Source organism: Mobula hypostoma, chromosome 18 (assembly GCF_963921235.1).
Source record: "Mobula hypostoma chromosome 18, sMobHyp1.1, whole genome shotgun sequence".
Classification (NCBI taxonomy): domain Eukaryota; kingdom Metazoa; phylum Chordata; class Chondrichthyes; order Myliobatiformes; family Myliobatidae; genus Mobula; species Mobula hypostoma.
The window spans coordinates 15,770,627-15,787,532 of record NC_086114.1 but is presented as its reverse complement, the minus strand read 5'-3'; the positions used below and the strand labels follow the sequence as shown (position 1 = coordinate 15,787,532).

The window sequence follows — 16,906 nt, the reverse complement described above, 5'->3', positions numbered from 1 at the left end:
GTGACAGGTTAATCTGTGGGAAAGACTAGTGTTTCTATAGCTTCTCTTACAACCCTTTCAGCACTAGAAAGCTGGAAACAGCAGGGTAGGCCACATCTGAGGAGAGAGAAACATTTAATGTTTCAGCTCCAAGACCTTCCATCAGAACAACACAAAAAGCACTGGAGGAATTCAGTGGGCCAGGCAACATTTATAGAGGGGTAGCCTCCAACCTGATGGCATGAATATTAATTTCTCCTTCCGGTAAACAAATTTCACTCCCCTCTTCCATTACTATCTACTCTGACCTTTCACCTCTTCTTACCTGCCTATGACTTCCCCCAGATCTCCTCTTCTTTCCCTTTTCCTTATGGTCCACTCTGCCCTCCTGTTTCACTTCTCACCCCAAACTTATGACCTCTAGGGATCTATTCCCACCCAGACTGGCTTCTTCTAGTCCCCATTCTGGCCTCTTGCCTCTTTTCACCTGCCTATCACCTTCCCCCACCTTCCCTTTCACCCACGGTCCACTCTCCTCTCCTATCAGATTCCTTCTTCTCCAGCCTTTCACCTTTCCCACCCACCTGGCTTCACTTATCACCTTCCAGCCAGCCTCCTACCGTGCCCCCACCCCCTACCATTTTATTCTGGCATCTTCCGCCTTCTTTCTCAGTCCTGAAGAATGTTCATTCACTTCCATTAACGCTGCCGAGTTCTAACAGCATTTTATGTGTGTTCCTCCTTATTTATGGAAGGAAATGGACAGATGACGTTTTGGGATGAGAGGCTTCAAATCACCCACTGCCCATTTCCTTCCACAGATGCTTCCTGGGAGTTCCCTCGTCACTTTTTTTGTTGCTTCAGATTCCAGCATCTGCAGTCCCTTATGTCTCCTTTCATCAGAGCCCTCTGTTCTGATAAAGGGTCGCAGATCCTAACCGTTTACTGTGTTAAAAGTGCCCGACTTGTTTTCAGCCATTGAATGTGCAGAACAATTTTGCATGTTACTTTGAACATGTACATCACACATTGCTTGACATCATTGTACTGGATTCCTACTATGTATTCACACAGAGAGCATAGCATGCATCCAGTGGCCACTATATTAGCTACACCTGCTCAGTAATGTTCATCTTCTTAGCCAATCATGTGGCAGCAATGTATTGCATAAACACGCAGACACGGTCAAGAGATTCAGCTTTTCTTCACATCAAACACTTGAATGGGGGAAAAACGTGATCTAAGTGACTTTAACTCTGGAATGATTGTTGGTGTCAGATGGGACGGTTTGAGTATCTCAGAAACTGCTGATCTGGGATTTTCACACACTGCAAGTATCAGGGAATGATACGAAAAGTGAAAAAAACAACCAGTGAGTAACGTTTCTGTGGGCAAATTGCCTTGTTGATGAGAGAAGTCAGAGAAGAATGACCAGACTGATTCAAGCTGACAGGAAGGCAACAGTAACTCAAATAACCAAGTGTTATAACAGTGGTGAGCCAAAAAACATCTCTGAATGCACAACATGTCAAACCTTGAAGTAGAGGGGCTACAGCAGCAGATAGCCATGAAGATACACGGTGTGGCCAGCTGATTATTCATAGGAGGTACCAAATAAAGTGACCATTGAGTGTACACGTAAACAACAGGAATTCTGCAGATACTGGAAATTCAAGCAACACACATCAAAGTTGCTGGCGAACGCAGCAGGCCAGGCAGCATCTCTAGGAAGAGGTACAGTCTCGGCCTGAAACATTGACTGTACCTCTTCCTAGAGATGCTGCCTGGCCTGCTGCATTCACCAGCAACTTTGATTGAGTGTACACCCATGAACTGAGTCTGTGAGTTGACAATAATCATGTTTTAGCTAAAATTCAAATTCAGTCTCACAGCACACAAAATCACAGTGCTAGACAGGTGAATTTCTAGTCGATAGAGGGATGAATATTAATCTTCAAAAAAATGCAATTGGACTGTGACTCAGGCTTGTTTTAATGTCACGTCTAAATGGCAATCCCAGCTAAGCCACAGTTTCTCAGTTCTCCGCTGTAGTTCCAGGTTTAGAATTCCATCCACAAGACCTGAACTGTGACTCAGTATACCGCTCAGCCAACACTTCACGTTTTGTAAACTACCGCACTTCAAACATCAATATCCAAAATAAAAATGGAGTAAAGGGAAATACTTTGTCCCTCCATTTAGAGTTGGGTCAGGATGAAGGGTTGGAGAAATGCAGATTTCTAGTTGGATAGGAAGCATTGAAGGGATGATTTTAGAGAAGAATGGTTCATCTAGAGCAGGGTCTCCCACCCAATCTTTTTCATGTCACGGATCAATACCATTAAGCAAGGGGCCCAGCGACCAGGTTGGGATTCCTGATCGAGAGTTAATTACTCAGAGAAGAAAAGCATCAGCAAGACTAGTTACCTGATAGCAGGAGGTTATCGTTATAGAATATAGAACAGTACGCAGATGTTGTCCCTAACTAATAAAGTGAATGACACCTAATCCTTTCTGCCTGCACATGTTCAATATTGTTTTATTCTCTGCACACTCATGCATCAATTGAAGGTCTTCTTAAACCCCTCAACTGTACCTGCATCTACCACTTCCCTGGCAGGATATTCCAGATTACCACCTTTGTGGACAGTACTCATTGCTGGGACAAGACTCTAGTGGTGGAGGAATGATTTTTAAAGGTCTTTCATTTGAAAGAGGAGATTTACCTGTCACACGTACTTTGAAACATACAGTGATATGTGTCACTTGACCAACACAATCTGTGGATTGTGCTGGGGCAGCCTGCAAGTGTCCCCACACTTCTGGCACCAACACAGCACGCTCACAGCTCACCAACCCTAACCATGTGTCTTTGGAATGTGGGACGGAACCAAAGTACAGTACACAAAGGAAACCCACGGGGAGAACGTACAGACAATGGCAGGAAGTGAACCCCGGTTGGTGTTTGCTGGCACTGTAAAGCAATTACACCAACTGCTACATTAAAGACCTGGAAAAAGATGCAGTTTTTTTTTGGCATGTGGGCCACCTCTTAGTTGATGGGCCAAGTGGCTTTGCTCAACAACAAGTACTATTAATGTGGCAAATTCATTCTAAATCCCTTTACCACCACCAACAAATTGATACGCTGATTTAGGGGGTGCTTTATTTATTTATTTATTTATTTAAAAATACAGCACAGAGTAGGGTCTTCTGGTCCTTTGAGCCATGCTACCCCAACACCCTGATTAACCCTAACCTAATCCCGGGGCAATTTTTACACTGACCACTTAACCTACACGGTATGTCTTTGGAATATGAGAAGAAACCGGAGCATCCGAGGAAATCCCACACATTCCATGGGGGTGAGTGCACAGAGACACCTTACAGAACAGTGCTGGGATTGAACTCTGAGTCCCGAGCTGTGATAGTGTTGTGCTAATGGCTACGCTACTGCGACACCCATGGTAGTGTAGAAATGTGGAAAATTATAGTAAATTTCATGGAAAGGAAGAACTTAAAATGTCTCAAAGGAAGAGGGGTAGAGAAGTTTAGGAAACAAATTTCTAGCACCTGGTATCTTGGTGGGTGAAGACATCATCAATGACAGATCAGGTGAGGAATCTCCAAAGGGTGAAATTAGGGCAGAGGGACTTTGGAGAATTATAGGGATGGAGCAGATAACAGCAACTATAAATGAAGATTTACCAGATGCTGCCTAGATTAGATGGCATCTACAAGGAAAGGCTGGATTCTCTTGGCTTGTTTTCCCTGGAGCGGTGGAAGCTGATGGGAGATCTAGTAAAGGTTTATAGAATTAGGAGAGGCATAGATAGAGTAGATGTCCAGTACCTTTTTCCCAAGGTTGCAAAGTCTAATAACAGAGGACATGCATTTAAGGTGAGACGGAGTAAGTTCAAAGGAAACGTGCCAGGCAAGTTTTTTTTACAGGGGAGTGGTGGGTTAGGGTTAAGGTTATTATTGCTGATTTTTTTCTCACATAGTTTGTTGTGTTTTGCACATTGGTTGTTTGTCCACTCTGTCTTTCCTTGATTCTATTATGGTTCTTAAATTTACAGAGTATGCCTGCAACAAGACGAATCTCAGGGAGTATGCCCGCAAGAAAATGAATCTCGGGGCAGTATAAGGTGACATATATGTACATAAATTTACAATGAACTTTAAACTTTTTGAACAGCAGTCCAGCAAGTGCGAACTTATTAAGTGAACAGTGAAGGCCTGGAGACAATGAGCAACTGTATGCAGCCAGCGCTGTGCTGTAACTCAATCCTGCACCCAACTTTTCATAGAGAAACTGAGACCATTCTTTGAGTCCTTAGAGACCTTGTTTTGATGAACTACAGTTCATTTTATACTACTGAAGAATGCTTGCTTGTTCCCTTCCAAACTCCGGTTCTGTTACTATGGAAGCGTGATTTTTTTTAAAGACTTAATTTAATCAGAATGGTTGTTTGTTTGAAAATGAAAGGTGGTGCTCTCAGAAGATAGATCATGATGGAACATAGTTACCTGGACAAGGTGTGACCTGGGGGTCCAATATTCAAGAGAAGTCTCCCCTTTCCTGTCATCTGGTAGGTTGTTGTAAGCCTTTATCAGATCTTCTTGCTCTTTTGCCAAGGCAACCAGCTGTTGAAAAAGCAGGAAAGCTATCATAGTATCCTTTGCATAGTCACTAGTATTGATACAAGAGTAAAGTTCTTTAAAACTCTATGCTGCCTATTGTTCAATCGCAAACAGAAGAGTGTATTCTTCTCCATAGATGTTGCTTGCCCTGCTGAGCTCCTCCAGCATTTTGTGTGTATTGCATTGAATGGGAATATTAAAAGACCACTAAATGATCGACTAATCACATTGCAAGTGGGTTACAATGAAAATAAGCTTCAACAGGGGTGAGCATTTGTCCCATAGTGTGTCTGCTACAGATAAAGCCACTTCTCTGAAGCAAGATATCCCCTACATCCAGAATACTCAAGAGAAAACAAACACAGAAAGCTGGAAACAAAAAATAAACTGTTTACCCTGTACTGTATATACTGCATTTCTCTATGATTGTGGGCTTCTGTTGCTGTAGAAGCATCCACTTCAAGGTTTGTTATGTTGTGCATTCAGAGATGCTTTGCTTTTCTGCACAGTACTATTGTAACGCCTGGTTATTCGAGTTACTGTGGCTATTCTCCTCTGACCTTTCTCATTAACAAGGTGTTTTCACCCGCAGAACTGCTGCTCACTGGATGCTTTGTTTTTTTGTTAGATTCTCTGCAAACTCTAGAGACCGTTCCATGGAGATCAGCAGTTTCTGAGATACTCAAACCACCCTGTCTGGCAGCAATAATCTTTCCACAGCCAGTCATTTAGATCACATTTCCTCCCTGTTCTGATTGTAGTCTGAACAACAACTGAACCTCTTAACTATGGCTGCAGGCTTTTATACATTGAGTTGCTGTCACGTGATTGGCTGATTATTTATTTGCAGTAACGAGGTGCATAGGTATACCTAATAATGTGGCCACTGAGTGTATTTCTTGATGCTGAACGCCTTCATCTGAAACATGAACTCTGTTGCTCTGTCTGTTGAAGCTTCCTGACCCCTGCTGAGTTTTTCCAACTTTTAAAAGTCAACATATTGTTGGTTGTACACTTTCAGCATTGTTAAACTTACACCTAGCCACCTGCTCAAATTGATAATACAATTGCTTTCCCCAACTCACCTCAGCTGGACATAAATGTTCCCGCAACATCCTCCCCACCATTGAGACGTCTATAAGGAGGGCTGCCACAAGAAAGCAACATCCATCATCAAACACCCTGGCCTTCCAAACCATGCTCCCTTCTCACTTCTCCTTCTCACTTCAGGAGTTACAAGAGCCCTAGATCCCACACCACAAGCCTCCTTCAACCATTAGCCTCCTGAACCAATGTGGAGAACTTCACTCATCTCGACATTGAACTGATTCCACAACCTATGGACTCTACAACTCATGTTCTCAGTATAATTTATGTACTTTTTTATTTACACATTGGCTGTTTGTCGGTCTTTGTTTATGTGTAGTTTTTCATTGATTCTAATGCCAGGTACGAGGAACTCGTCAGTGACTGTCAGAGGCAGGGATGGAAGGCAAAGTACATGCCCGTTGAAGAGGGCAGCCGGGGCTTCGCTGGACAGTCTCTTCACAGAACCCTCAGCGCATTGGGCGTCACTGGTATGAGGAGGCAGAGAGCCATCGGCAACATCACCGAGGCAGCGCAGGAAGATTCAGGGTGGCTCTGGATGAAGAGAGCACGTCCATGGGGATCTGCAGCATATGCTACCTGAACACAAGTTGTGGCTTGATTAACCACAGCTGGGTCGCCTGGGTGAGGGTGTCTGATGTTGAAAGACCCAAGACACCCAATAACCCCAGGTTACATCACTGAGCCTCACGACAAGTGTTCTTCAAATCAAAATACCTGTCTTTCCTACTGTGAATGCCTGCAAGAAAATGAAACTCAAAGTAGTTTACGACGACATATACAGTACATACTTTGATAATGGTTCCTTTAAACTTTGATGGAAAACCAAATATATAATGCAAACTGTTCCTTTCCTAACTGCTTATTACTCAGATGTGACACCTTCAGTCACCAATCTCCTGATCAATGAACTCCCTCTCAGCACCACTTCAGCTTGCTACGCCACTCTTGTCCTTAAACTCTCACTCTTTTAGTCAATTTGTCCTCCATGATCTCCACTCCCCTTTCAGAAGAGTATCAATCTCATGAAGTGGAACTTCTTTACTCAGAGTGTGGTGAGAATGTGGAACAAGCAGCCTGCAGAAGCAATAGACCAAAGACAATAGACAATAGGTGCAGGAGTAGGCCATTTGGCCCTTCGAGCCAGCACCGCCATTCACTGTGATCATGGTTGATCATCCACAATCAGTATCCAGTTCCTGCCTTATCCCCATACCCTTTGATTCCGCTATCTTTAAGAGCTCTATCCATCTCTTTCTTGAAAGCATCCAGAAGCGGCGGATGCGAGTTTGATTTCAATATTTAAGAAATTTGTATAGGTACATGGATGAGAGGGATAAAGAGGGCTGTGGTCTAGGAGCAGGTGGATCGGAGTAGGCAGATTAATAGTCCAGCGTGGACCAGGTGAGCCAAGGGGCCTTTTTCTGTCGTGAGGTGTTCTATGACTCTATGACCTCTAGGTACAATGAAGCAATGCAGGTTATCCTCAAGTAACAAGTTACACTGAGGGAATGTGCAAGCCCAAAGCTGTTTGTAGCACAGATCACGCAAGACAAACAAAAATGATTAACCCGGCTCCATTTCCAAGGTGTCTCACCTGTTCCGACATCAGCTGACTGCGTCGGCTGAAGTCGCGATTCTCTCCTTCAAGAGTCTGGGTGAACCGCTGTTCAAGGCTCACGGTCTCTTCAAGCCCCTGAAAAATACAGACGATCTCCTTTATACCATACTCATTAATTACTCTTTTAAAGTCTGCTGGAAAAAGTCTGTTTAGGCTGAATTCTGAGCAAAAAGATAGTGCTGAGGCTTTATAAGACACTGGTCAGGCTGTACTTGGGAGTACTGTCAACAGTTTTGGGCCCCATATCTCAGAGAGGATGTGTTGTCATTGGAGAGAGTCCAGAGAAGGTTCACGAGGATGATTCTGGGAATGAAGGGGTTAACATATGAGAAGCAACACACATAAAAATTGCTGGTGAACGCAGCAGGCCAGGCAGCATCTATAGGAAGAGGTACAGTCGACTTTTCGGGCCGAGACCCTTCATCAGGACTAACTGAAGGAAGAGTTAGGAAGAGATTTGAAAGTGGGAGGGGGAGGGGGAGATCCAAAATGATAGGAGAAGACAGGAGGGGGAGGGATGGAGCCAAGAGCTGGACAGGTGATTGGCAAAGGGGATATGAGAGGATCATGGGACAGGAGGCCTAGGGAGAAAGAAAGGGGGAGGGGGGGAAACCCAGAGGACGGGCAAGGGGTATAGTGAGAGGGACAGAGAGAGAAAAAGGAGAGAGAAAAAAAAAATATATATATTATAATAATAAACAAATAAATAACGGATGGGGTACGAGGGGGAGGTGGAGCATTAACGGAAGTTTGAGAAGCCAATGTTCATGCCATCAGATTGGAGGCTACCCAGACGGAATATAAGGTGTTGTTCCTCCAACCTGAGTGTGGCTTCATCTTGACAGTAGAGGAGGCCGTGGATAGACATATCAGAATGGGAATGGGATGCAGAATTAAAACGTGTGGCCACTGGGAGATCCTGCTTGCTCTGGCGGACAGAGCGTAGGTGTTCAGCGAAATAGTCTCCCAGCCTGTGTCGGGTCTCGCCAATATATAGAAGGCCACATCGTGAACACCGGACATATGAGTAGCATTTGGCAGCATTGGGCCTGCACTCACTGGAATTTAGAAGTATATAGGGTGATCTCATTGAAAGCTACCAAAAGGACTAGATAAGGTGGATGTGGAGAGGATGTTTTCTATGGTGGTGGTATCCAGAACTAGAGGGCACAGGCTCAAAACTGAGGGGCAACTTTTTAGAACAGAGGAAAGGAGGATTTTTTTGAGCCAGAGGGTAGTGAATCTGTGGAATGCTCTGCAGTGGAGACCAAGTCCCTGGGTATATTTACAGCGGAAGTTGATAGTTGATAGTATGGGGTTGGCTGGGATCTGGGATCAGCCATGATGGAATGGCGGAGCAGACTCAATGGGCTGAATGGCCTAATTCTGCTCCTACGTCTTATGGTCTTATGCCAAGATGATACAGACCACTGCAGATGAGTGATAGAATCTAGGGTCAAATAATGGGAATGTAGGGTGAGTAAGAAGGGTAAAAGTTGTCCACGAGGACCACAAACTTGTTGTACTGTTTGGAGGCTAGCGTGCCTCAACGGCCCAGAGAGATGTGTTGGCTGGAGTCAGGGCTTTGTGCTTTGGCTCTTGGTAGGGTCACCCATGCCAAACAGATCAAAGGACTGAGGCCAGACTAAGAGTGGTCCATTGGTCCTCCAGCTAAAACTCTGACCAGTAAAATAAAACTGTTACGGAAACAGCAATGAAGATTCCTTCTACATCTGAATGCGATGGTATTCCTGAGTCTCCACCCAGGACTTGCATGACTAACAGTAGTGACAACCAAGAGGAAGCTACTGAGCAGACATGATGAAGCCATGAACAATGCCAGAGATGGAATAACAGCAACATAACGGGCAGTAAGTACGTAAGTGTCAAAGTGGGCAATTGACTCTTCTGGGTGGAGTCAATATTGGAGGATATTGGAGGGTAAATATGGGACTAATGTAGGAGTAGTAGAAATGAGTGGTTGATGGTCAGCAGAGACTCAGTGGACTGTAGGATCTGTTTCTGTGACTATGAAAAAGTGGAATCTATCAAAGCCTCCATCTATGAGCATCTCCTTCAGCCACATCAGCAAACCAACCACAGATTAAAAAACTAGTCAAGCTGTCTGAGGTTATTCTCTCCACTGCTACATTGCACAATAATGTAACTGAATGATAATTGCTAATTTATGTCCGACCATTTCCTGTTAGATTAGTAAATCACTTGGGTGGAAAAGGTTTAAAATGTCAATGTACTCATTTACATCAAAGAGTCTTGGCAACATTGCTTTACTCGTCAGAGTGTATCTATTACCAAGCCGCCCCCAGGTTTCAAAAGTCAAATCAATGCATAAAACGGCACTGCAAATGGAGCAATGCCTTCATAACAAAGCTGCAAACTGTCTGATCACCAATATAGAGCTGTTGAACCTCCGTCATCCCTGTCTAAAATGACAGTGATTGTTTTGAAATGCATTAGATGGCAACAGTAGATAACTCATTAGATTTAACATTTTCCCTGGCAGATTTCCACAGCATGCCAATAAACATTGTGTATGCACAGTTAGCATTGCAGCCTGTTTTAAACAAGCGATGAAGCCAGTTCTGCTAAGGTTGGGTTTATTATACTGGCCAACAAAGATTTTGCTTCCTGAATACTTCTGGATGTACCTTATGCATTTTGGATTGCAGATCATGAAAATCAGCATGGAGTTTTCCCATTACACACCATTTTTCATGAAATTGCCTATATTTTTTAATTTCAATTCATAATTCAAGTCAGAATAACTGATGCTGAGATTAAGGAAGGCATTTTTGTTGGTCCACAAATAAAACAGGTCATCAATGACAGGCAATTCGAAGAATTCTATTGGGACTGGAGAAAATCACATGGAAGGCATTCAAGGATATTCTTGAAAATTTTCTTGGCAACTACTATGTAGCAGCTTTTGACAACATGCTTCAAGCATACAAACCATGAAGTGCAACATGTCACTAAAGATTCATTTTCTGCATTCCTAGTTACACTTCTTCTTGCAAACCTTGGAACTATCAGTGACGAACATGGTGAAAGGTTTCACCAGGACATTGCAGTCATGGAAAAATAGCATCAGGGCAACATGGATCAATCAACGCTGGTTGATTATTGTTGGACACTTAAGCAAGAAACTTCAGACAGTGAGTCCAAAAAAAATCATCAACAAAACATTTTTGGCTTAGTTGAACTATTGCAAAGTGTCAGCACTGTTGTGCGATTAAACACATTATATTCAATAAAAGTTAATTTCTTATACTCAATAAAAGTTAATTTCCAAATTCCTATGAGGTACAAGTAGTTTAAAATTATATTTGTGTTCAGCTTCGTGCAATCTATCATTAACAAAAAATGTTCTGAAGAAGCAAAACTTACCAAAAAAAATGTTGTCCTTTGTTACCAGTCCAGAGTTGTAGATTCGACACCTTCATTCCCCCAAGCCAAAACACAGACCTACCTGCAACCCCCATCATCCATCACCCTGACATCTCAGTATCCGCTTTCTCACCCCGCATTACAAAAACTGCTCCCCTTACCCCGCTTCACTTCAACCATCTTGTTAAACTCCTGAAGTTTGCAGACGACACAACTGTCATTGGCCTTATCCGAGAGGGTGATGAGTCTGCATACAGACGGGTGGTGGAACAGCTGGCCCTCTGGTGTGGTCAGAACAATCTGGAGCTAAATACGCTCAAGACTGTGGAGATGACAGTGAACTTCAGGAGGAGCCCCCCCAATACTCCCCCACTCACTATACTCAACAGTATTGTGTCTGCTGTGGAGACCTTCAGGTTTCTGGGTGTCACAATCTCCCAGGACCTCAAGTGGACACCCAACGTGGACACTCTTATCAAAAAGGCTCAGCAGAGGTTGTATTTCCTGCGTCAACTCAGGAAGTACAATCTGTCTCAGAAGCTGCTGATTCAGTTCTATTCAGGAATAGTCCAGTCTGTTCTCTGTTCATCCATCACTGTCTGGTTTGGATCAGCTACCAAACAACACAAGAATATACTCCAAAGAATCGTCAGGGCTGTGGAAAGGATTATCGGTGTGAAGCTGCCCTCGATCCAGGACTTATATGCATCTAGAGTCAGGAAGCGAGCAAGCAGCATCATTGTAGACCCATCACACCCTGGACATCACCTGTTCCAACTCCTTCCTTCTGGTAGGCGCTTTAGATCACTGTATGCCAGGACAAATAGGTACAAGAACAGTTTCTTTCCGTATGCCATCAGTCTTATGAACACTTGAATTTTAGTTGTATTATAAACCAAGTCCACCTGTACATACACAGGTATACCTCATTGTATATAGTTCACGATTACTTGCACTATTGTTTTGTTTGCTTTTTGATTCTGTACAGCGAGAGCTCAGGGAAACCGGCATCAACTTCCCTGTATGTGTCCACATACTTGGCGATAATAAAGGATTCTGATTCTGATTAAAGTCCTGTAAATCTAACAGCACTGATGTTTAAACAAAGATTAGTTATGCAGCATGGGGTGGGGATTATGCAGTGATTAGAAGGAGAAATAGATGAACTTCTTTCTCCTGAAAGACATTATTAAATTCACCAGAGCTGAAAACAAGTCAGTACCAGCTGGCACAGCAGTAGGAAAGTGGGCAACACAACCAGGACAAATGGGCTGAAATAGTACTGTTAGCCAGATGACCACACGGGTAGGAAATGAAGTGGGATTTAACCAGATGTTAGCTGTGGCTCAGTGGGTAGCCCTTTTGTCTCCCAATCAAAACATTGTAGGTTCAAGTCCCACTCCAGCTCTTCGACCCCCAAATCCTGACCAATGCAATATAAAAAGGGGAATGCACGGTGTAATAGTGCAGTATTGAGGTTCATCTTCTTTCTACACAAGATACTAAGCCACCGTTTCAGAGGAGTTGTCCTGGCTTGCTGCCTAGTCGACATTACTAAATACAATGGGGTGTCTGGGGTGTCAGGGAGGGGTAGCACCTCTGGTGGAGGAACATGTCGGTCCTTTTCAAGGCGGTTAGTCCACCTTTGGTCCCCACCTGGCACTCAGCTCTCACCTGTGGCTCCCCGTAGCTGTTTGCATGCGACAGCGGCCACACCCTGGGCAACGGCTTCGACAAGCCGGCTAAACAAGGGAGGGTAGCCGACGGGTCTCAAACCCTCGGTGAGATAGGGAGTTGTCTATCCCAGCATGTGAAAACAGATCCTGGCAGATTGAGCAGACGAGACCAATGGAAGGTTCAATGGTTAAGAAGGCAGTCTCTGCAAGCGTCGTGGAACGTGTAGAGCAGGACAAGACACAGAAGACGTCCTGGTCATCCACTGCGCCTAGTCCCATCTCCAGCCGTCTCGACTCTGTCTTGCCACTAGATCCAGATGGGAATTGGGAAGAGAGAGTGGGGCTGACGCTGTGCAACTCTCCCTCACTTAAATCCAAACCACGTGCTAGTCTCAAAACCATCATAATGGTGTTGAGGTCCTCATCGATGCGATGGACGAACACACTAAATACAATATGTATTGGGAACTTCCATGTATAATTTGTCCATTATATTTCCTAATCTGTAGATTCATGCAGCAATCTAATAAAGTAGTTCCCTTTGCCAACATTTGGCCCATATCCCTCTAAACCTTTTTCATCCATGTCCCTGTGCATTGTAATTGTACGTGCTTCAATCATTTTCTTTGGCAGTTTGTTCCATACCTCCTCAAAAGTGAAAACATTGCACCCAAATCCCTTTTAATCTTTCCTCTCTCAACTCATATTCACATCTAGTGGTTTTAGACTCCCTTACCATGGGAAAAAGACTGTGTTCATCCTTGATTTTATATACTTCTCAGCCTCCTACTCGACAAGGGAAAAGAAAGTCCCAGCCTATCCAGACTCTCCTGATAATTCAAGTCCTCCAGTACTGGTAACATCCTTATGAGTATTTTCTGCATCCTTTCCATCTGAATTACTGTATATTCTTTCAATAACTCTGAGACCAGAACTTCACAGAATACTCCAAGCGTGTTCTGATCAACGACTTGCACAGCACTTCATTGTCTGTGAAGTATGCTGTGATCTTTTGCTTGTATCTAATGAGTCATGAGGTAATGTTGCAAATCCTGGTTAGACCCCACTCGGAATATTGTGTTCAGTTCTGGTTGCCTTAGGAGAATGTGCAAGTTTCAGCAAGGATGGTGAGGAGATTTACCTGGATGCTGCCTGGATTAGAGACCATGCCTTATGACAATAGTTGCAGCAACCTAGGGCTTTTCTTTCTGGAGAGAAAGGTGGGAGGTGCCTTGTTAGAGATGTTCAAAATGATAATAGCCATATCTCAAGTGGACAGCCAGAGACTTTTTCCCGGGACAGACATAGCTAACATGAGGGGGCATAATTTTAAGGAAAGAATGGGGATGTCATAGGAAAGTTTTCTTTTTTATACGGAGTGGTGAGTGTGTGGAACACCCTGCTGGGAGTGGTGGTAGATGCAAATACATGAGGGGCATTTAAGAAACTCAGGCACATGAATGATAAAAAAAAATAGAACTATGTAGGAAGGAAGGGTTAAATTGATCTTAGAGGTAGTTTAAAAGGCCTAACCAACATCATGGGCCAAAGGGTCTGTACTGTGCCGTAATATTCTAAGTTCTGTCTCATAAGATTGTGGAATGCTCTGTATAAATATGAGACTTTTAATTAAGACAATATTAATAACACTTTTCCTTCCTGCTGATCCCCGAAATTGGTTTATTTATTCTCTCTCTCTCTCAAATTTCCACAGCACCAGGTTCAAGAACAGCTATTTCCCTTCAATCATTCATTTCTTGAACTAACCAAAACAACACTAATCACTACTTCAGTACAGCAACACTGACCATTTTACACTAGAATGGTCTTATTTTTTGCACTTGATGTAAGTGTTTTATTCATTTAATAACTTACAGAGCAGACACTAGTAAGTTGGGTAGCTGAACTGTGCTATCCCAGGTATACATTTAGATGCCACATGTTTACGCACACCTCAGTAACACACAGTTTGGTCACACCAGCCCTTCTTATCAGTCCCTCATTGCAAATACAGGTTTTGAAAACAAAGATCAAAAGTGTTTGACGCCCTTTATGACAGATCCTTATGACACTATGAACTCCCCTTTTTAAAAGCAGGGGAGGGACACAGATCAGCTTGAGAACCCTCATAAAAGGGCTGATCTTCAGTGCAGCACTAGTACAGTGCAAAGTGTTCAAGACTGAACAACATATCTGGGAAAGGAAGGAGTAAGGCTGGGAATACCTTGGCATGCTCTCCAGTCTGAGGTAATTGTCACAGGATACCCTAGACCCTGGCTGTTACTAGGCAGGGTTGCTCTCAGGGCTGGGGAGTGAGAGAGGACTAGAAAGGATACCTGAAGACATTTGAGGGGAAGGAGGAAAGGGGAGTTCATTTGAGGAGAGAAGGGATATTGAGGACATTTGAAGGGCTATGGGAGGAGAGGTGGGACTTTGAGGACATTGAGGGCACTTGAGGGACTAGAGGAGGAGAGAATGAGGGGAGGGGAGAGCATTGAGGAAATTTGAGGGGAGTGGGGGAGGGGAGAGCATTGAGGAAATTTGAGGGGAGTGGGGGAGGGGAGAATGAACAGGAGAGGAGGAGAGGAACGAGCCAAACTGCAGCTTGGCAATAGAGTGGGTGAAGGTTGGAAGGGGGAATCTGAGGAAAGGGCAGGAGGTGGTTGTGGTTTAGGTGGAACAAGGAAGAGGAGCTTACGTAGGATGAAGGTGAGAGGGGTCAAGGGGACAGTTAGAGAGGGGTGGAAATGAGGTGGCCACAGCGGACAAGAATATCTGTGCCCTAAACCACACATGTGTGTTTCTGGACGTGCATATTGATAGGTACCCACACACTCACCTATGCAGAAGATGCCTGGTGTCCAGTTTCCTTGGAACCCTTTGCCTGTGGATCAAAGCCAGGAGTAGGTCCTAGTTGTGGCTGTGCGCAATGGCTATCCTCTCATCACGGGGTCACAGGCTGGCAAATTCCTGTCTCACTTGGAGGAAATACCCCAAAGAATGCAATAACTGACCAAGATACAGGAGGGCAGGTAACAAAAAGCTTCAAACCTGGAGGTGGAAATGTTTATGGATAGTATTCTGTGACTTATGGCTTGATAGAAATCAAGGGTACACAGGAGTCCGATGTGGAGCCTTCCTGAAATAAAGATTATCATTGACTGTACACAGGAAACACAGGAGACAGCAGATGATGAAATCTGCAGCAAAGGAACAAACTGCTGGAGGAATTCAACGGGTCAGGCAACTTCTGTGGGTGCTCAACACACACAAAATGGTGGAGGAACTGAGCAGGTCAGGCAGCATCTATGGAAGGAATAAAAGTTCGATGGTTCAGGTTGAGTGAGTGATCAACATTTTCGGTTTTGATGTAGGGTCTCAACCCAAAGTATCGACTATCCCTTCACCTCCATAGATGCTGCCACATCAACTGTATAGAGTATAGTATCATATTAACATGAGGAACTGGCCATTCAGCCCCTCAAATCCATGCTAGTGTTTCTGATCCACCTAATTGAAGTGCCAATGTAGAAATGCACCAATTTCATTCAAAATGTTGGAATAGTTCACAGCCAGGAAATTTTAAGAGCTTTGAATTAAATTAATCTGCAAGAATGAGAAATTCAAACTAACAGTTCCAGCATATGGAAAAAGAGTCTCGAGTATCTAGTAGTTTCCGATGAACATCCACTTACCTGTGTAAGAATTTGGGCCTCGTTCAGTGATTTCAGAGCGGTATCCTTCCCTTCTCGCAGCTCAGAATTTCTATCGGAGTAGTCTGAAAAATACAAGGAATATCAAAAATTTGAAACATAACACAGGACGGGAGATGAAAGGATAATAATTGAAGACAGTTTTATAACTCAACAGAATTTTGGTTACAACTAACTCTCTCTCTCTCACACACACACACACACACACACACACACACACACAGAAATACTTCAGATTCAGAATTAGTTTAATATCACTGACATACATTCAATGGCCAATTTATTAGGTACATCTGCTCATTAATGTAAATATCTAATAAGCAGATCATGTGACAGCAATGCAACGCAACAAAGCATGCAGACATGGTCAAGAAGTTCAGTTGTTATTCAGACCAAATATCAAAATGGGAATGTGATCTGAGTGACTTTGACTATGGAGTGATTGATGGTGCCAGACAGGATGGCTTTAATATCTCCGAAGTTTCTGATCTCCTGGGATTTTCATGCACAGCAGTCTCCAGAGTTTATACAGAATGGTGTGAGAAACAAAAAAAACAATTGTGGGCAAATGATAGAGGTCAGAGGAGAATGGCCAAACAGGTTGAAGCTGACAGGAAGGTGATATTAATTCAAATAACCATGCAATACAACAGTGGCGTGCAGAAGAGCATTTCTGAACGCACAATATGTCAAACCATGAAGTGGATGGATTACAACAACAGGAGACCGCACCTGAGTTCCATTCCTGTACCTAATAA

General features: G+C 43.6%; 1 protein-coding gene across 3 annotated transcripts in view; it reads right to left on the bottom strand.

The window, feature by feature from the left end:
- LOC134358361 (protein lava lamp-like) overlaps positions 1 to 16,906 on the bottom strand; it is a 145,893-nt gene that overhangs the window by 7,354 nt on the left and 121,633 nt on the right. For 2 of the 3 annotated variants that reach the window (XM_063070494.1, XM_063070496.1), the window contains 3 exons: positions 16,131 to 16,213; positions 7,328 to 7,426; positions 4,510 to 4,626 (listed from right to left, as the gene is read on the bottom strand). In XM_063070494.1, coding sequence (XP_062926564.1) covers positions 4,510 to 4,626; positions 7,328 to 7,426; positions 16,131 to 16,213 — 299 coding nt within the window. The remainder of the gene's footprint in view (positions 1 to 4,509; positions 4,627 to 7,327; positions 7,427 to 16,130; positions 16,214 to 16,906) is intronic. The other variant, XM_063070495.1, reaches the window with a different exon arrangement.